The sequence below is a fragment of the Podarcis filfolensis genome (assembly GCF_964270895.1).
Source record: "Podarcis filfolensis genome assembly, chromosome: 6".
Lineage (NCBI taxonomy): Eukaryota > Metazoa > Chordata > Lepidosauria > Squamata > Lacertidae > Podarcis > Podarcis filfolensis.
In genome coordinates this window covers 70758138-70779187 of record NC_139609.1, presented here as the reverse complement: position 1 = coordinate 70779187, position 21050 = coordinate 70758138, and the positions used below count along the sequence as shown (strand labels likewise).

At 41.9% G+C, this 21050-nt stretch overlaps 1 protein-coding gene and 1 long non-coding RNA gene across 6 annotated transcripts; one reads left to right on the top strand and one right to left on the bottom strand.

The window, feature by feature from the left end:
- The first annotated feature begins 558 nt into the window (after positions 1-558).
- PXMP4 (peroxisomal membrane protein 4) lies at positions 559-10010 on the top strand. Of its 2 annotated transcripts, XM_083619217.1 has the most exons (5): positions 731-1025; positions 2737-2799; positions 3527-3725; positions 4521-4711; positions 9675-10010. In XM_083619217.1, exons 1-5 carry the CDS (start codon positions 913-915, stop codon positions 9694-9696), a joined length of 588 nt encoding a protein of 195 aa, XP_083475343.1. In that variant the 5' UTR covers positions 731-912; the 3' UTR covers positions 9697-10010. The 2 variants fall into 2 exon arrangements, with proteins under 2 accessions (XP_083475342.1, XP_083475343.1); XM_083619216.1 differs by lacking the exon at positions 9675-10010 and having other exon boundaries at positions 559-1025; positions 4521-6167.
- On the bottom strand, positions 4824-20887 carry LOC310764865. Of its 4 annotated transcripts, none has more exons than XR_014549293.1 (2): positions 20814-20887; positions 4824-5026 (listed from the first exon to the last, which is right to left on the bottom strand). It is a non-coding gene; the product is annotated as an uncharacterized lncRNA (long non-coding RNA). The 4 variants fall into 4 exon arrangements; XR_014549294.1 differs by lacking the exon at positions 20814-20887 and adding an exon at positions 20702-20807; XR_014549295.1 differs by lacking the exon at positions 20814-20887 and adding an exon at positions 20132-20228.
- Positions 20888-21050: the final 163 nt, after the last annotated feature.

Sequence of the window (21050 nt, the reverse complement as noted above, 5' to 3'; positions counted from 1 at the left end):
TTGGTCCTCCTGATGGCTGTGCTGGTGCAGGTCGATGCTTTTGTGCGCATGCACACTTCTTCAGATATGCACACGAAAGTTTATACCAAGAACAAACTTAGTTGGTCTCTAAGGTGCTACTGGACAATTATTTCATTTTTATTTTATATATTTTGACTGCGTCAGACCAACACGGCTACCTACCTGAATCTAGATGCATTGTAATGTGATTTGGCTCCACACCCTCTACATCTTTTTTTTTTTTTAATGCAGGAGCAAAATCAAGAGTTTATGCTCTTTCAAAAGCAGTAGTCTTACGGTATGTGTAAGATGGTAGTTCTCGAAGTTTTTGAAAATGTGCTGCAAGTGAAAATATAGTTCAGAGTTATTCTGTCACCAGATGTGAGGCAGAGTAGGCTGGGAGTCACTTACGACAACCTTGTACACAAAATCGTTTCCCACTAGCGCTGTGTAAAATAGAACAAAAAAGCAACACAGTGGGGGCTGATGCCCATTTGGGATTGGTAAGGGAGAAGGCAGAGAAGACCCAACAGTAGGTGGAGCCAGAGGCGACGAGAAGCAAAGCCGTCCCCTGACAGGTTGTAAGTAAGAAGGCAAACGAAGGTTGTCTGAGGGCAAAGTGAGGCTGGTGCGGCACCGCCCCGTTCGCCCTAATCGGACCAGTGACAGAACGGAGAGAAGCCCGTAAAACTTTTTCCCCCCTAGCTGCTTGCGCCTGCTATCGTTTCTCGTTGCCCTTCCCTTGGTTGGGCGGAACTGTAGTGCGTGGGTTGAGTTTTCCACACCGACGCTCTTTGCTCAAGCTCCATTTCCATGCATTCGGTGCTCTAGGCAAATCGTCCCCTCGGGTTGCGAAAGTGCCGGGATCGCTGTGCGAGCGCGAGAGAGGAGAGCGCGAGAGATTCTTCGGCCATGGGGGGCGAGACGATGTTCCGGACCCTGCTCTACACCGTCAACTCCCTGCTGCAGCAGCGCAGATACCAGGCGGCGTTGGCCGTCGTCAAGGGCTTCCGTAACGGAGCAGTGTAAGCCCTGGCTGGAGAGGGACGGTCTCTCCTTTCCCCCACCCACCGCATCCTTAGTCCGGGAATGGAGGCTGAGGGGCTCCCTTGTCGGCCGGGGGCGGAGCCTTTGGGCGGGCGCCACTCCAACGGGGAGCACTCCAACTCGAGCCCCGGCCGGGCGGGAAAGCCTCCCGGGTAGTTTGCAAACCACCAGCTGGGGGCAAAGGACTCTCTCCAAAAAGCCCTTTCCACGGGGAATGCCGTCTCCGTCAGTGTTAAACAAACACGATTCGTGTGTGTGTGGTGGTGGGAATGAAGGCTCGCTTTCTTTCTGGCGCAGGGCCGCCTGTGAATCGCCGAGGGTTTGTGCTAAGCAAAATTAACTACAGTACCTCATAGTGGACGAGTCTTTCCCTGAGAGGATTGACAGCCACGTCTTTGACGAGGTGGCAGTAGACAAGCGTGCCAACTTGAATTAAAATATTGGGAAGAAGGGGCAGGTAAGCCCCGCCCCACATAATCGATTACAAGGGCAAGGCGCACGCACACCGTTTGAATGGCATTGACCATCAACTTTGGGAGGCGGCCCCCTCAAATATTTCAAGGGGGGGAGGCAATGGAACCTCTCGGTCCCTAGGAGTTGGCTCCTATGGCAGTAGATATGACTGCCAGCTATTTGTTTACAGTAGTTTATTACGGTTTCTATAAAATGTATACACCGCTTGATTGTAGGGGGGAACCTCGAAGTGGTTTATAAAAAAGTTAAAACAATAATAGGAAAAGTCCACAACAGTAGTAAATAAATAAGTTTACCACGTCTCTTTAATTTTCTGCATGCACTTCACTTCAGTTGAAGCCAAAACCTGGATTTATGGTTGTTTTTCCAGTGACCTGAAATCAAGGTTGAGTTATGAAATATTAAATCCATGATGCCTCCTGTTGTAGAAATCGTATGGATCAGTATGTGTAAACCACACCCTTGCTATGTTCTTTTTCTTAAATGTCAGGGTGTGGCTTAAACATGCTAATCCAAAACTATTTCTACAACAAGAGGCAAAACCCATCAACATAAGCCATAGTCAATAAACTAATACTGTCGAAATATATTTAATACCTCAAAAGTGATTTGTTACCGAATCATGTTGCTTTCTACTTTACACACATTTCTAAAATCAGGTTTACATGTAAAGTGGAGTTATGTGTAAAGCGAGGGAGGGGGACTGGGGTCTTTGAGGTATTGCTGAACTCCAACTGCCATCAGCCTCACCCTGCATGGATGGCCAGGAATTACCGTACAAGATGACAAGAGAGTTTTAGGCCAGCAACTTCTGGAAGGCTAAAGGTTACCTATCCCCACTGTAAAGTGAATTTAGCTGCCGTTAGTGTAATCTGCATACCTGCGCATACCATACAGGCGTAAATTAATGGTTCTCTCTGAAAAATTGACTACTTTATGGCTAATGAGACAAATGTAGTGCTTTCTTCGGGGGGGGGGGGGCGAAGCAGGGGGACACATACCCCTAAACATTTTGTGAATCTTTGTACTTTGGGCCATTTACTGTATTTATTTTTCCCGATTTGAACTATAAAATGGTGGTTTTCTTGAGTCTAAATGAGAGTACCCCTAAACATTTTTAAAGAAAAAAAGCACTGGACAAATGAATCAATAACTTGATTCAAAACAACATTTGTACATGTGTGCAGTGTTTATTATCTTCTTTCCGTTTCCCAGGTATGGAGCAAAAATACGTGCCCCCCATGCTTTAGTGATGACATTTCTCTTCAGGAGTGGAAGGTATATTTATCAGTCCTTTCTTTTTCATATATATGTGTGTGTGATTATTTCTTTAAAAGACTATGTGATTTGATAAGGTTCAGTACTGTACAGCTATTGTCCTCTGTGCATATTGAACCCAGTGAAACAGGATCCTCCTTATTGATTTATAAGATTTATTCACCGTAAGGTCCCAGAATCAATTATAACTGTACAATCTTACAATTATAAAAAACAACTAAAAACCATTCCAACAAAAAACAGAACATGCTCTCTCTCTCTCTGTGCATTTCTTTGGAATAGAGCAACTAGATTAGAATACATGGAGACTTGTATTGTATGTCTTCTTGGTGTTAATGAATAGTCATTTTCTTTATTTTTAATTAAAGGCTACAGATGACATGTTTAGTGCTATCCTATGAATATGCGTTCAGAAGGCAGGTTTAGAATGGCAGCCCAACAGCACAGCATGTTTACTGGGAAGAAAGTCTTGGTTGTGTCCATTGGGGCTTAGGCTGCTATTATGTCACATTTACTATGGGATGTATTCATGCCCATATTAATTTAATTATTAATAGATTGGCTAATCTGTCTTTAGATTTTATTGCTTTCTGAAACCGGGATAAATGATCACTGTGACTTTCTGAAGTAGATCATAGGTTACAACTTAGTAGTTAATGTTTATTCACTTCTCTTTTAGTTGAAGAGTGTACTATCTGTAATAACAGATCTTCATTTTTTCTCTTAGTTTAAGGGAGAAATTGAAAGCAATTGTTCGTGCCACTTACACTCATTCCAGAAACCTGGCATACTTTGTATTCACATACAAGGGCCTGTTGGCCCTACAGTCACGAATGCAGGGAAAGAAGATCCCATTTCACTCTTTCCTCGCAGCCTGCATTGGAGGCTGGTTGGTGTTTGGAGAAAATAACAATATTAACAGCCAGGTAAATGATGGTGTTGTGTGCTTCTGGGTTTATACTGCTGCCAATTTGATGCAAAGTGAAAATCAAGTGATGTTAGTGATCCAGGTTGCTTCATATTTAACTGCCCTTCAAGTTAAAACTTGAGGACAATAAAATAACAGTGCCCCAACACTTCTGCATCTTTCACTCTCCAAGGTGCTCTATAGAATGGGGGAAAGGGTTGTTTTAGCTCAGAATTCTATTAATTCGGTCCCATCACCAGTTTCTGCTTCTCTCAGCTGCCTGTTTTGATCAGGTTTTTAATTAAATATAAGCATTGCTTTAACTGGTGCACCAGTGACCCATCTAGCTCAACATATTGCTTCTTCCTGGAGAAATGGTTTGCCTTTGAAAGCTGCAGTTAGTGATATTTTTTAATGTTTCACAGAGTTAGAAGGCTGCAGTGGGAAGAGGTTCTACAGAAAGCTGCAGTGGGAAGAGGACTCTCCCCCCCCCCCCATTTGAAAAGACTAGGGTCTCTAGGTATATTTTTGTTTCTCCCTAGGTTTACTCTGCTTCAGCTTTGAAAATAGTAATCTTTCTACTGAGCACACAAATTACTTTTTCAAGTGACTAAATTTTGCAATGCTCGATCATACGCTGTTGCTAAAAACGGCAAACAACGCAGCTGAGAGACTACAAAAGCATTATAATGTTTTTTAAAAAATGATTTGACATAAAACCAACTTGGTGATTGCCTAAATTGAGGACTGTTTGAAATAATCACTTTCTAGATATGTTCCTTGCCTAATATTTGTTTACAATTTCCCCCTACAGATAAACATGTACCTATTGTCTCGTATCCTGTTTGGCTTGTCCCGACTGGCAGTGGAGAAAGGTTACATCCCAGAGCCAAAACAAGATCCCTTTCCACTCTTTGCTGCTCTGGTTTGGGGGATTGTTCTCTGGCTCTTTGAGTACCACCGACACACTCTACAGCCATCATTGCAATCATCCATGACTTACCTGTATGATGACAGTAATGTCTGGCATGATGTTTCTGACTTTCTTGTATATAACAAAAGACCTGCTACCAATCAGTCTTGAAAGATCTTTTAGTAATGACACATTCCAACAGCAGGGTTTTTATGCTTTTATTTGGACACACTTCACTGAAAATCATTAACATTGGATGTTGATCTCTACATGGGTCTGGCCACGTTGTTCTGTGTAGGCTTCTGGTTTCTCTGGTTAGAGCTTGAAAAGGCCATATTTCAAGCAAACCATTTTGTAATCTTTTGTAAGGTGATCCTCTTGTCTGTAAGAGGCTGTTTCCTTTTCAGCTGTGGGTGGAAAAAATGCACTATAAATGCACTGATCTTAAAACTTGAGAAAATAGGGTGAAAATATTTTCTTTAATACTGAAATAACAGGTGCCATAGGTAACTTTCTGCCTACATATATGCAATACAACCTTCGCTGTTTCCTCAATTAGCCATAGAAGAAATAGGTTCATTCTCATCATAGTAAATACTACATAAAGCTCAAGTTTAGCATCTTTGTGTGTAGATATGGTACTGGGAAACTTTACTTCCTATATGCATGTTTGTTAATTAACCACCTATAACAACATAAAACCAGTAAAAGTGCATTTAAAAAAAGAAGATGACTAAAAGGGGGGGGGAGTTAACCAACTAAGAGAGGCTTTACTGCAAGCATGGTACGTACTCTGCAGTGCAAAGGGCCTGTTTTAAAATTTGATCATCAACGACTTAGACAAATGCCAAGATTTATTCAAAGAGTTGAGGTTCATTCCTCTAGACTTACAGTCTAGAGAAAGCTATGAAACAAAAGAAAAAATGGAGTAGATGGATTGGTGAAAGGGCAGATACAGTGGCAAATGAGTGATTTGCTTCTATTTTGACGTCTTTACTGTTAGGCGTATAAATACCTGAATAGTTTTCTTTGGCCCTAGCCTCTTCTAGTTGGAACAGAGGATGCAACTATACATTCTTACAACTGTTGTTGCAGTTGGCAAAATATGGTAGCGCTATGTAAATAGACCTTTGAAAAAATGTATCTGATCAAGCATCTGCTGTCATAGAAGCAAAGATGCCAATTGTTGAGGGTGTTGCTTTTATGACACTGCCTTATCAGAGAATGTTAAATATAAGGTAAGCCACTGATTATAGCACAATTATAGGAAAGTGACATAAAGTCTTGCAGCCTAATCCTCTGGGCTTGCAATGGCAGCTCTTTTTGTGCTAGTTTTGCACAGGATGGGGGGGGGAAGCACTTGAGTTACGAATTAAATATACATAGGCAATGGGAAAATTCTGGGTAAAGAACATGGTTGTTTTTTCACTTCTTGGGGTATTGTCATTGATTTTTTATTTTATCATTGTTTGGTAACTTGTGATGGTTTATTATTTAGTCCTGTCAGTTGGAGAAGTTTTTTTTAAAGAAAAACTTATAGGGCCACAACACTGGTGTATGCTTCTTGTTCTTTTGTCACATCTTTCAGTGGTTTGCTTGTTTGGTACCAATGTATCAGCTGTGTCTGTGAGCATCTGTCTTGATCTGGCACGTGAGCTGCCACCTTCTTTCTCCTGAATCTTTACTACCATATGTGAAATATCCTGCAAACACCCCCCCCCCCAAATTCCCTGTCCCATCAAATCAGATATATGAAAGAACAAACCCACCAAACACCTTCAGAACATTGATATTTTAAGCAGTAACTATGTTTTGAGCTTTCCTGGTCTCTCCCCAACATTTGGTTGCTTCCATGCAAAGGCACTATCTTCTACCCCCCCACCCCCACCCCAAACAACAGACAGTACAGTAGCTGTTGCTTACTACAGTGTCAGCATAATCGTAACAGTGCCTGCAATATATTTCCTTAATTTACATATAACTTCTGCTGCCCTCCTGTCCCCAGAACGCTAATGCTAAGCTCTTCTAGCAAACTGTCTGAGTCTCTTATCTGTCTGCAGTTCAGAGCACAAAACTGCCATAAAACACATCAAACTCTGGCCCCACCACAGCAGCACCCTTTACATATCTGTCCATGGCAATTAACTGTGCTTTTTAAAGACTGCTGTCCTGCTGTGGAAGGATAGAATGCTATGCTACAAAGTCAGTCAATTTCCCAGGGAGGTAGCTGGAATAATTTTAAACAGCATTTAACATCCACCACTGTTCCTATAGCTCGATTGGTGAGGTCGAATCCCTTCTGCCACTAATGTGATTGAACAATGCCAGTGTGTGCTGGGGAAGTGAACTAGAAGTAATGGGTCTGTCTGAAGACTCTTGGATACATAGGTTCCATTCCTCACCCTTCCAGATCGTATTGTTCGGCAAGCTAAGTGTTCTGTTTGGTTTTCATGCTAATAAGAAAGAAACACAAACAGGAATAAGGAGACGGTTTGAAAATCCACCTCCCAAGCAGCCCGTCACATCAAAATTAAGCAAGTCCCAACCATCCCCACTCTGAAGATCAAAACAGACATGCATATGTGTTTACAACAGCTCGATTGTGGCTTCTCATTGAAGGCTCAGCTCTTTTGTGTTTTGTTCAAGAGGAGATCTTGGTTCCCAATGCTGGGGAAATGTCTATCCCGATCTGATTTGCCATAACTGTTGTGCTTGAATAACACTGCTTCCACAGCCTAATGAAATAGTGCAAGGAACATCTACAAATGCCATGCAGACTACTTAATTATTTCAAGGAGTGGGGGGAAATTGAAATAAGTAAATAGCTGCACCATTCTAAAAGTTTAGGAAATATAATGTTGAGCTCAAATTACACACAAAAAAAATTAAAAACCCCATGTATTTATGGCCCTGTATTTATTCTTAATTCAAGTCCTCTAAAAACCTGGATCTACAATAAGGTATTGTTTCTCCTCCATTAATAACACCATTGGCTTGTTTTATAAAAGTTATTTACAATAGGCTTCCTAACATATATTTGGAGGTCTTGATTTGTAGACATCTGCAACAGATATTTACAAGAACAACAAATAGAACCAGTGACCCCTTGACAATGTCAAGAGCCTGTTTTGTTGTTTACTTTGTTTGCTATTTTTAGTGCATACTGCTCTGATTTCCTTAGGCAGGATTAGTGGGAAATAAGTGCCTTTTTGTGAAATACATATACACACCTTCATGTGGGTGAATGTGCTTCCCCGCACCTTACTGCTGTTTTCCGAATCATTTAGATTTGTTGTTGCTTAGTCATTTAGTCGTGTCCGACTCTTCGTGACCCCATGGACCAGAGCACGCCAGGCACTTCTGCCTCCCGCAGTTTGGTCAAACTCATGCGTAAACAGCAAAAAGCCACTTCACACCTGCAACTTTGTCTTTGTCAGAGGGAAATGTGTGCCAACATTTACTGTTGCATTTAGTTTGCCAGCTCGAATGACCCCTCTCTCTTCCCACACACTCTGTTCTGTGGTTTCTCCTGACACCCCCAGAACCAATTTCAGTGGGCATGTCAAGGGTGCAGGTTTCTATTGACAGGGCTCCTTAGGTGAATCCTGCCCTATGCTCTCTTCCTCTACACTCATGTAGGTGTTGTGTTTGATAGGAAAGCTTGTGGTGCTGTGGTCTAAACCACCAAGCGTCTTGGGCTTGCCAATCGTAAGGTCAGCAGTTCAAATCTGTGCGACAGAGTGAGCTCCCATTGCTCTGTCCCAGCTCCTGCCAACCTAGCAGTTTGAAAGCATACCAGTGCGAGTAGATAAATCGGTACCATTGTGACGGGAAGGTAAATGGCGTTTCTGTGCACTCTGGCTTTTATCACAGTGTTTTGTTGCTCTAGAAGTGATTTAGTCATGCTGGCCAGATGACCCACAAAGCTGTCTGTGGACAAATGCCAGCTCCCTCAGCCTGAAAGCCGAGATAAGCGCCACACCCCATAGTCAAATTTGACTGGACTTAACCGTCCAGGGGCCCTTTTACCTGTGTTTGATATGCTTTGTAAAAACTAGGTATTTTGGCTACATAACTGCAGGCTTTGCTTTTCAAGAATGTGGTGGTGACTAATTGCACATTTCTACTTTTGCCTTGTAAAAATATTAATTGCTGTAACTACCTTTACCTGGCACAGACTATCTTCCTATTCGTGGTGCTACATATTTCAATAATTCTCTTCCTGCCTTCTGGTAAAGCAGCCTGATGCTGTTCTCTGTGTTAAGTTTTTAACAGCAAACGTAAGATCAGAAGACATCCAGAGATGATATATTCCAACTACACTTCATTCTATGAAGCCAAAACTGCTGAAAACCTTAGGAATCATTCCACATATAAGTGATTCTTCCTGGCGAGTTATGCCAGTAGTTCTCATACAAGCAACATATAAAAATGGGCATGGCATTCAGTTTGGCTTGCTGAGTTCATAAATTAATGAAGAAAGTCTTAAATCCTATTATTTGAAAATGTATGGGTTCATACCAGGGCTTTTTTTACAGCTGGAACTCACCAGAACTCAGTTCAGGCATCTCTCAGGTGGGTGCCACTGCCATTATAAGAGAACAAAGGAGGTGAGTTCATGGTGAGTTCCAGCACCTCTTTTTCTAGAAAAATAGCACTGACTCTGATTACACAAAGAGATCTGTTGAGTGTTTGGAGACTTAGGTGTGCAATACAGTATTTGGCAGCGACAATGCAGAATTTCCTAAGAGATAACAGAATGTACATTTGTAACAGACTGAAACGTTGACTTGAGTTTTTTCAGGCAATAGTGGATGCATTGAAACATACAGTAAAGTAGCAGATTGGCCAGACTGTTTCAAATAAACTGCTATGTACTTTAACAAAATGTAGTAGAAAATTAACTTGTTAATTAGTAAGGTCTAGCTGCCAACACAGCTTTGCCACCCCTTTGGTTTGATACTGAAGTATATGGAAACAAATTAAATGCAAAATATCTGCTTTAAGATGCACTTCTGTATAATGTGTTTTTTCTCATTTTAACCTTTTTTTTAGGGATCCGACACGCAGCTTGTGAGAACACCTTACATTCTGACTAGATGTTTCTGTTCCTTAAGAATGTAAAGCTAAGTTTGCAATTGTGATGGAGATCACTAAGATACAGGTGATTTTAAAAATAAGCCTACATGCATATATTTCTAGAATCCTTAGTCTGTAATATCAAAATATTACGAAGTTTACTTAAGCTTTTCACGCTAAAAGAAATAATAATTTCAGTATAAGGATCTTGTACAAGTGTAACATGCCTGTCAACTGTAATTTGGCATCTGCCAGCTTCATTAAAATGATATGCAAATTATGGGGAGCAATTAAATATGCATATTAGCTGCAGCTGTCCAAGTCATGGCTACGTTGGCAGTGTGGCCTTCACACTGACCAAGTTGTCTACCTCTGCTCTAAATGATTTATACTGTTAATTAAACTGCAGCTTAATTAAATTCATCTTCCTAACAACATGGAAATGATTAATTATAAACAAGTAATGTTGCTATTATCCAGTATCTCATATTATCACAGAAAATACAGTCATGGGTTAAACCATATAGATGTTGAAAGTATACTGGTGTCTGCCCTGGTATTTTTGACTACCTTGGTTCTAGGGGCAAGGGTGGCACTTAAAAGTATTGTGAATAGAAGTATTATTATTATTATTATTATTATTATTATTATTTAATTTTATTTTAAAGACCATTAAATAATTCAGAATTTTGTCGTTCACAAAGCTGACCAGCTAATCCTAGCCAAACCAGTTGCTGAAACATATTGTCACAGCTATCACAAAAAGGCCACAATGGAATAAGATCTTGAGGGCTAATGACATGTTACACGTTGCCATTTTAAGGAGCTGTGCCACACTATGGAACCATGTTGGGTATTAATACAGCATCTTCTTTCATCTTGTCTATATGTCAGAAACACATTAGGGGAATCCCTGACTTGCCCCAGCTCCCCAGCACATGTTTTTTGCATTGTAGAAAAGACGAGAGAGAAGTCAAATATGTACTTCAAACATTAACCTGTGGAGAGATCTCTTTGATCTCCAAAGAATTCTTTTAAGAGCTGTACTAAGCATTATATACAGATGTATGTAACATTCCCCTGTGTGCGTTTTCTTCCTACTGAAGTAAGAAGCAGCTTCAGGAGGCTGCAAACTTGAGTGTGCATCTTTCCCATACTTGCTGTATTTCTCCTCTGCACACACACCGCAACCATGACAGAAAAGATTTTGACATCCATGTGGGGAAGGAGGGGAGGTGCCAGAAAAAGCAGCCAGCACACAGAAGGGTTAAACAGCCTCCCTACTCAACATTACATCATTCCTATACTATCTATCTCTCTATATGATGGGAAGTTACCTGTATCTGTGTACATAACATCCAGTTTGTCCCTAATGGTTTCTAACCAGTTTGTTTCACTTCTGCTTGCAAAGAGACTGAGAAATAAGAATGAGATGGTGACAATTATTAGGTCATGCTGCTCTTGAATTGTTGATTTGGTAAAGAAAACAGAGAGGCCTTTCCCAATATCCATTTAGGAGAAACAGAGTAATGCCCAGCCTGAACACCCAGCACTAAATTGAAATTAGTTAACTGGTCATGACTCTGTAGCTGCAGATAGGAGCCCTCCATGCCTTGTGTAGGCTATTCAGAGTCATGATGACTGGTTCGATTTTGTACAAGAAGTGCCAATAAGCATTGGGAACCCTGGCTTTGTGCAAGCTACTTCTCAAATGAGATGTCTTGGGGAAAGAAGTGTATATGTGAACTGGGGGAGTATCTCTGGTGGGTTGCTGTATTGAAGCTGAGTCTTGTCTTCTTCTTCTCTTTTTTAGAAGTACATTCTTGAACAGCACAAAAGGCAGTTAGTTCTGAAGAACCCCCCTCCCCAGAAGTACCTAGCAAGGATTGGCTTTGTTCATGTAAATGTCACCTCTGTCGTTGTCCCCACCCCCAACCTTTAACAGAAGGTACATCATCTTGTTATGTTAGATTGAAATACAGATTAATATTGAAAGTTGCAATCCAGGCCTGAATGTTTTGGGTGTGCGGATATCCTTTCCAGGGTCTCCATAATTTGCACTGCACTCTTAAACTAAGGTTACCAGATTTTTTTCAATGAATCCGGGGACACTTTTCAACTTCCTACTAAATAGATGGATTTTGTCAGGGGACTGATTTGTAAATCCGGGGACGTCTGGTAACCTTATCTTAAACACCATTTTTAACCACCTTTGAGGCAACAGAACTGTGCAATGTTAAAGAGGAACAACCTCCTTTCCCCTGAAGTGGACAGGCTGGTGGGCGGTCTGACTACCCTTTGGGATGGAGGGGGGGGGGTTAAGCGGATCTGTTCACCCTGAATAAACTTACTCCACGGATTTGAAATTAAACTTTTTAATTCCATTTGGCATTTCTGAGCTCCCTGCCAATGGGGATCATCGCCTTGCTAAAAAAAATAAAAAAATCTTTTGTGACAGTAGGAGGAACAGCTGGTGCAGCAGCTGTGTCCAAAAACTGCACACTAAGAGAGCTGCAGAGTCTCCATGGGGGAGGGGGGAGCAGAACTACCGCAAAACTCTGCCCTACTTTCTCACAGATTGGGGGTGGGGTGGGGTGGCGCGTGAATCAAACCAGACTGCTTCCATCTGGTCTAACTGTTGCTCAGTTTGCAATGTTACAGTAATGTTAGGATTCGATTTGGCATTTGTAAAGTATAGCAACCGTCCACTAAAGGAAGGTAAATATCCATCTCAAACTATAGTTCCCCAGAACCATGAAACCCACCAAGCTTTTATCTCTCTGCAATTTTAACATAGTATATATATTTTAGCACCAACAGTACGGGGATAGAATACAGAAACAAAAGGATCTCTGCCAGGTATTGGTAAGACTGAGCCTTTGACATCAGGACACAGTGGCACAGGAGTTTTTTCCCTGGCTGCATACATATTGTGCATATAAAGCACACAGCTTCCCCTCAAAGAATCCTGGGAGCTGTAGTTTACCTCTCACAGAGCCAATTCCCAGCACATTAACAAACTACAGTTCCCAGGATTCAATGGAGGAAGTCATGCTTTAAGTGTATGGGGTGTACACAGTCTTTGTGATGTGACTCCATAGTGTTGTAGGCTATGTGAGAGTAACAGAACTTCCGGGGTGGCGCCATCGGCAATGGCGGTCTCCCTCTGAACTGGAGGGACCAGCTCTGCGCGAAACGGGTCTTTTCCGCTACGGCGAAGCGGGGACCCTTTAAAAAATCACAGGCGGGTGAAGCCTGTGACCATGGGACTCGGCGGGCACCTTTAGCGCCCCCCCACCCGCAAAGGAACCCATTAACGGGCTCGGAAGCAAAGAGGGGGAAGTGGCGTGGTGCTGTGAGTCAACTGCTTTTTCGTGGAGCGAAGCCGCATAGCCGTTGCCGGAGAGCGCTGCCTTTTTCCTGGGACAATTTGGCATCTAAAGAATCACCCATGAGTACTTAAATCTTGAACAACTGGACTTTAAATAAGGACTGGCCAGAAGAGAGGAATTGGACTCAAAATTTACTTCAATTTGGTACTGAAACGGGAAGGTCTAAACAGGAAGTCAGCCTTCCGTTTCTTTGTAGTCAGAATAAAGCAAAGACAACGTAAACTAGAGCTTAGAAAATTACTTTTAAAGGATTGGCTTTCATCATTTAAAATCGTGGAACCCCCCTTCGGTAGCAGGAGAAGAAGGGGGATTTCTTTTTGGACTGTTTAAACCTGCAGAAGTGAGTTTAAAGTAAAGTAACTTTCCACCGTCCTGATCCTGGAGCGGAGTGTCAGGACTGACATTTGAAGCTCATTGACCAGAGACAAATGTTTTTGACAGACAGCTAAAAGAAAAGTAACATAGTGATTCCATTGTTTCCTCTCGCATTTTAAAGGAAGAAATATTGACAGAATATCTTAAAAAGGAAACTTTGTTGTTATTGTTCATAAAAGAAAGAATAAACAGAAGTTTTCCCCCTAGAGGGAGACTGTGAAATTGTAACCAATTCCAGGAGCTTGCAGCTGCTACAGATTACAATTGTGGGAAAGGACTTGTGACCTTGTAGGACAATGTTTTCAGAAGCTCTGTTGGGTGCTTTCTGTAAAATAAATGCCCTATTGGATCAGTTAAGTCAGAAGACGGATTTGATGACTAATGCGGCCAGAATTTTTGAACAGGCAGCAGGAAACTACATGGAGCCTACCCAGGAACTAAAACAGGAGTGTGCTATGACAGCACAGATGAGAGAAGAGGATGCTGCTGAATCCTGGGTGCCAGAAATGGAGGGAGTTGCGGCCCTGCAGGAATATGAGCCTTTGGATTTGATAAATGAATTTGGAAAAAACCAGATTTGGAAAGATAAAGTTTGGTTTGGTTTGGAAATGGGGGGTTGGATTGACCCTCCTATGCAGGGATGTTGGGACTTTCTGAGTCTGGTAATGGGCCATCAGATGTTTGGAGTTGTGGGGGCTCTCAACTTTGGAGGGAATCTGAAACAGGTGTTTAAATATTACATGGAGTTTTGTCTGGACTATGGAAATGGGGCTGATCTGCTGAAAAGGGTCAAAAACATTACTAAGATGGAGTTCCCACGAGTGAAAGGAAAATATGAAGAAGCGTCGCGGAAGGGACATGGAAGAGACTTGAGGGCCTCGGATATAAGGATACCAGGTTAATGCGCTAGATTAATGGGACAAAAAGGACTGACAAAATCCGGGACCAGGAGGAAGGGACGCTGGATGAAGATTGGATTGTTTTATCTTTTTTTTTCTTTTATCATTAGGACTGTTTTAAAATAATTGATGAATGTTAGGAAAATGTTGAAATGGAACTATTTGGTTCTAGTAAAAATGTTTAAAGAATTAGGTTAATGATAGGGTTATGAGAAGCTGATAAAAATAAGATTTAAGTTTTAACGTTTGCTATAAGACAAGATGAAAATAGATTAAGGTAATGTAAGGACAAAATATTATGAACTATGGAAAAGATTTGCTATGATAATTATTAACCAGGATACAAGAAAGGGGAGGAGGAGGAAGTCAAAGAAAGAAGGTAATGAAAGTTGAAAAATTTGAGAATGATGGATGTATTTTTTTTCTATTTTTCTGTTTTGTCTTTTTTTTGTTTTGTTTTTTCTTTTTTGTATAATTTAAAAAAAAATCTTTAATAAATATTATTTAAAAAAGAGAGAGAGAGTAACAGAACCCTGTAAATTTGGGGGTGGGGGGATTACACAGCCCCATCCATGCGCTGTCTCATTTGTACGCACCTGAAAACCATGCGGGATCGCACTACAATGATGCATCTCCTATGCTGCTGCAGCTAAGTGTGGATGAGGGTCTGGCACAGCAAATGCAAAGAGGGAGCAGATGATGCAACAGAGGAGTGAAAAGAACATGGTTGGGGGATGTAAATATTTCCTTTACTAATACGGACAAGCAGCTTTATCTGAAAGCAGTTGCTTCTTGTTAAAAATGGATTGTTTACTCAATAGACCCCACGCAGTCACTACAGGGGAAAGAAATGCACAGTAGTTGCCCCAGAAGCTAACAGAGATGGTGCTTCATCTTCATGGAGATGCCAGCATTTTCTGACTTCATGAAATTGCCCAAAGCTCACTCTGCGAATTGAAAGAGGGTTGTCAACACAGACACAGGGAAGTAGTTTTCGACATCGTTTTGAGATAAGCTGCTTTACCCATATGACAATGCAAAAACATCTGTCATGGTAAAGGTGGGAATCCTAAGTGGTATCCCCAAGACTGCAAAAAGAGGGTGGAATAACCAGGGTTAGCACTCATGACTGCGCCATGATTAACCTACTCTACCACCAGCATTACCTTTCAAATACTGTCCTCCTTACTTTAAGTGAGGATGGGGAAGACATTCAATTAAGTTCACACTTAAAGGGAAACCTACCTAATTAAAACTTTCCAAAACAAAACACAACCATCCTTAGAAATTGGCACTTCTCCCAATTTTGCAGTGCAGTTCTCCAGGCAAGTAATTATACAAAAATGCACATACAAGGGTAAAGTGCATAGTAATGCATATATTCGTGAAAATCATATATAAAAATGCATTGTATTAGGAGAAATCGCTTTATAAAAATGTGTATTAGACAAAATCACGTACTAAAATGTGTATATTGGGAGAAATTTGTACTAAAATGCTAATTAATTTTCTTGAGGATATTGGGGGTTTTTAAAACAAAAACAGGTAGAAATTCCAACTGAAAATTGGAAGAATGAGAAACTGAAACTGACATATTAACTCATCCCTAGCTTTAAAGCATTATATTTATCATAAAGCAAAAGTGCCCCGTGAAGTGCACTCGCAAGCAAAGAGTTACTCAATACTTAGCATATTCTCTAACTATCTTTTCAGATGTATGAAAATATTGGTGTTGAACTCTTGCCTAGGGTTCCTCCTTTGGCTAAGGACTGAGAGTAATTATTCTCTTGCTATTCCCAGTCTGCAGGAGTAAAGGAATGGTTCTAACTTAGCTTCTTCTGGCTGGCAGAGTGACCCCAAGCAGTCTAGGCTTCCAACCACAGTTCCAACCTTTATGTGGCAACCATGAGGCTGTACTAGAGAAGCCGAAATACAGGTTTCGTTTTAAACCTAATTAGTGTGTGCAAAACCTGTTTTATGAATGCAACCATTTCACCTATTAGGCTCTCTTATCGAGATCTGACTAACATATACATAGATCCTCATCCATTCTTAATGCAAACAAAATTGCCCCGCATAATATATAAATACACCACACAAACACACATATACACTCATATATTTGACTGAATCTCATGAAGCCTCTTGTTTAATCTGATTGGCTTTCTGTTTGTAGGCTTGTGTGTTTGAACAATTCTAGTGACTACTCTTCTGTTATAACCTATGGTTAAAACATTAAAGACTGACTGACTCATTTGGCAGCTACTTTTATATTAATGAAGTCATAAATAACATTGGCTTTTTTTGCAGTCACAATACACTGCTAACTTATGTTTAGCCTGGGTCATAGAGTTGTAGAGTCTGAAGGGTCTGAGGGTCATCTAATGCAGTCCCCTGCAATGCAGGAATCTCAATTAGAGCATCCTTGACAGGCAGCCATCTAACCTAACTACTACTACTACTACTACTACTACTTCTTCTTCTTCTTCTTCTTCTTCTTCTTCTTCTTCTTCTTCTTCTTCTTCTTCTTCTTCTTCCCTCTGCTTGCACCTTCCAGGGGAGTCCAGTCCACCATCAGACAGTTCTTACCATCAGAAAAATCTTCCTTGGATTCTCTTTTCTTGGAACTTGAAGCCATTGGTTTGGTTCCTACCCTCCAGAGAGGAGAAAACAAGCTTGCTCCATCTTCCATGTGACAGCCCTTTAGATATTTGAAGGTGGCTATCATATCTTCTTTTGGAAGAAGAGAAATGATGGCCTGTAAAATCTCCCCTGCAGTTTCATAAGGAAATTCCTAACAAGTGCTAACAAAGGGGATAGTTAATAAAGCTGCTTCCCGAGCCCCTCCAAGCAGGGCTTTTGTGCCTATAACACGCAGAAATCCATCAGGTGAAACTTTTCCTTTCCTGTCTCCATCCTGGGAAAAGCTCTTTGGTTGGCACTTGTGTTCACCATAAAGCTGTAAAAAGCACAAGAACCCTACATCTAAAAACCTACCATGTACCACATTTCAGAATAAGCCAAACCATTTCAGGCATGAGTTGTATGGCAAGTTGTATTTGATGTTGAAAGCCTTGGTTTGGTGGGAAGGAAAACTGTCCCATGACATTTAGGGCTTACATAACACAAAAGTGATCCAGACTGATTCCCTTCAGCAATGCAGGATGCCACCATGTCTAACACATTTGCATTTTATTTTATCTAGTACACTAGTTTATCACGTGCAAGAAAAAAGACGAAACAAAGCATGCAACACTATGTAACTTTTGCTGCCTGAATTAAAAGCAAGATGGCACCTACGGAAACCTATCAAAGTGGCAGTTGAACTTTAGTTTAGCACTGGCAATGGAACAGCGCCCTCCTCTGCATGTGAAGGTAACAGGCAGGTATAGGGCAGGCAGCTCTTTTCTTGGAACAGTTTGCTTCCACCCCCCTCCTCTCTGTTACCCGAAACAGCTGCCTCACTCTGCCTAATGGCAGGATGGGCCCCAGCACTACAGGGCAATCAGGCCTTATGCATGAAAGCAGAACCAGTTCACCATCAGACATACACTCTACCATTTATTATACCAGAGTCTATATTTCAATTTTTGCGAGAATCTTGTGTGGCATATCATCACAATGCACATGGAAGGGACTCCACAATCTAGACCATATTTTGCGGGTGTTTCACTGTTATCTTCTACTGTTCTATCTTTTAAATGCTGGCTTGCTTCTTTTTCTTTTTGTCATGTGTAGCAGGAGCCTAGCATGTTTACTCAGGGCCACCCTTTTCAACAAGGTTTAACCCAAAGTGAGCGTGCACAAGGGTTCTAGCTGTGGTGACTATTTCATGGAAATAAAAGCATAGTACATGCAGTACAGTGGTGATCCCAGAAATAACATTCAAAGGGGACAATAATAGAAACAGAAACAGGTATTAATATAATACATCAATGAGGCCCATTATTTTCACTGTTGCAATGGTAATACTGTACAATGCAATTACAAAGAAAATATTACAGTCTTATATTTAACAACTACTTGTGTTGCATAAGCCACCTTATCTTACAGTCCTACCTAGGTGGCCAACACTTACACCATTGCTTGTGCTACTCATGAATTTGTAGTTGTTTAATTACTCATTCCCATCCACCCAGAATTATGGTTTTATGAATGTGTATCTAAACATGTATTTTAAAAACTTGAATCTGGTGCACTCAAACATGCTTTACTTGATTTTTCTACACAGTGTCTATTGTTTCCCTCCTATTTTTGTATGTTCCATGTTGTTTTCTCTCTACCCCATGCTAAGCAAATAATGGTTTCAATGGCCATTCCACTGGCAGTGGCAGCATATATCTGGATTTGACAAAATATAAATATAGAATCACTCATCCCTGAATGTTTTCAGGTTTCCCATTTAATGTGCTTCACTTGAGCAGGATCATGTCCTAAATAAAAACTGAATGTATGTATGTGGTGAACACACTTACTATGCAGATTCACTTGCCAGGGCTACAAGATTGACTTCAGTTTCTTTCTGCATGTAGATGTAGGGGCAAACATACATCTCACGCTGCTTAATAAATGAAGAAAACTTTACAGCACCTGAACTTTTATCTGTAAGTTGGCTTGAGTTCCATCAGGGAAAAAGGCGGGGTATAAATTTTATTATTATTATTATTATTATTATTATTATCATTATTATTTCAAAGACTATGGGAAATATCCAGTGGAAGTTCTACAAACATGGAGCAAATACCCCAAGTACTCCTCTCAGGGTGCTTTAAACAGTATTTTCACATTTAGTAGAAGGCAACACCTGCAGGGTATACTAACTTTTGGAGGGTCCAGAAAACCAAGCTCTGGTGCAAACCTTAATCCATCCTCTAAGCCACTGTTCCAGTGTTCGTGAAATCATTGGGTTGTGTGGATTGAAGATAACAGAATCACCCAAGTCATCATGTTTTGTTGGGGAAAGGACAATTGTCTAGGTCCAATGCTCTATTGCAAAGGAAGGGAACGTGTGGATCTCCAGTTGTTGTTGGACACCAACCTACTCCATCAGCCTCAGTCAACATAAGCAATAATCAGAGATGGTGGAAGTCCAGCAAGATCTGGAGGACAACAGGTTCTTCACTGCTGCCTAACTGCATCCAGACGATGGTTCCAATGCAAGCATGCCACTCATAACAGAAGCGGTTCTTGAGGGCACAAGAAAGTGGTAGGGAAAACGGATTGTGAAAGTTAGCAAGAAATGGCGGGATGAGGGAAAGAGGCATATTTCCTGAAGGCCAACAAACATCACTATTAATATTATTATTAATGTAACTATTCTTCAGTATCATTAATGCAGACTTCTTTACAAAGTTACAGTACAAAGACAGAAAAGAAATTATCCTGTAGTACCTTACCAACTCGAGGGACGCGGGTGGCGCTGTGGGTAAAACCTCAGTGCCTAGGACTTGCCGATCGTATGGTCGGCGGTTCGAATCCCCGCGGCGGGGTGAGCTCCCGTCTTTCGGTCCCAGCTCCTGCCCACCTAGCAGTTCGAAAGCACCCCTAAGTGCAAGTAGATAAATAGGTACCACTTTATAGCGGGAAGGTAAATGGCGTTTCCGTGTGCTGCACTGGTGCTGGCTCGCCAGAGCAGCTTCGTCACGCTGGCCACGTGACCCGGAAGTGTCTGCAGACAGCGCTGGCCCCCGGCCTCTTAAGTGAGATGAGCGCACAACCCTAGAGTCGGACACGACTGGCCCGTACGGGCAGGGTACCTTTACCTTACCAACTAACACATCACAGTATACACTACCGAGCACCAAAGCTTCAGATTTGTTGGACATGGCTACCCTTCTGGAATATGATCCCTTCCCCAAGGAGTTTGCAAACTAATATTTGGAACAGAAGAGACAAAAGTGGAAGAGGAGGGAATGGGGGTTAGAATATGTGTTTGGCCTCAGTGAGGGATGAGTACTAAGATCCTTTCAGTAGAGCTTGAAGCTGCTTTCAGCAGCAGGACTAACTCGGTTCGTGTGAATTAGTCCTAGCAGGAACAAAGTTCCTTTTCATCTTTGCCAAGGCTCAGCAATCACAACCAGCCCCCACAAGCCTGGGATTCCGAGATAAAAGGCTTGTAGGCCAGAGGGCCTGACTCTGCATGCATCCTTGAAGCTCTGCCCCAGCTCCCGCCAACGGAGAAATTAATGGTGCAGACCGCAGCTTGGGAATCTCGCTGCACGCAGGAAAGGCAGCGCAGCCACGCCATGCATCCTTAGATTAAGTGAGAGTAAAATCCCATTTACCGTGTGTGTGTGTGTGCATGCCTTACTTCCGAGTAAATGTTCCTGGAACCGACCTGAGCGTTCAGAGAAAAGTCGGAGGAGCTACGCTGCGAAATGAGAAGAAAGTCGGAACAACGCAGGGCACTTGGGGGGCAGGAAAGCGGGAGAAAGTAGCGAAGGATGCGCCTTCAGAAAACAAGCACTTATGCTGCAGCAGCACCGAGCGCCACTGATGCGCCTTGCGCGGTCGCCGAGGTTCCCCTCACAACTGGCTGGGCAACACCGCCTCCTCTCCCACGTGCCCCGCCGCAGCGTCTCCCATCCCTTCCCCCGCTCTGATTGGCTGAGCCCCGTTCCCCCTTCCGCAACCCGGGCCCTCGCCATTGGGCGGCTGTCAGAACGTTCGGGCCGTCACGACGGCGC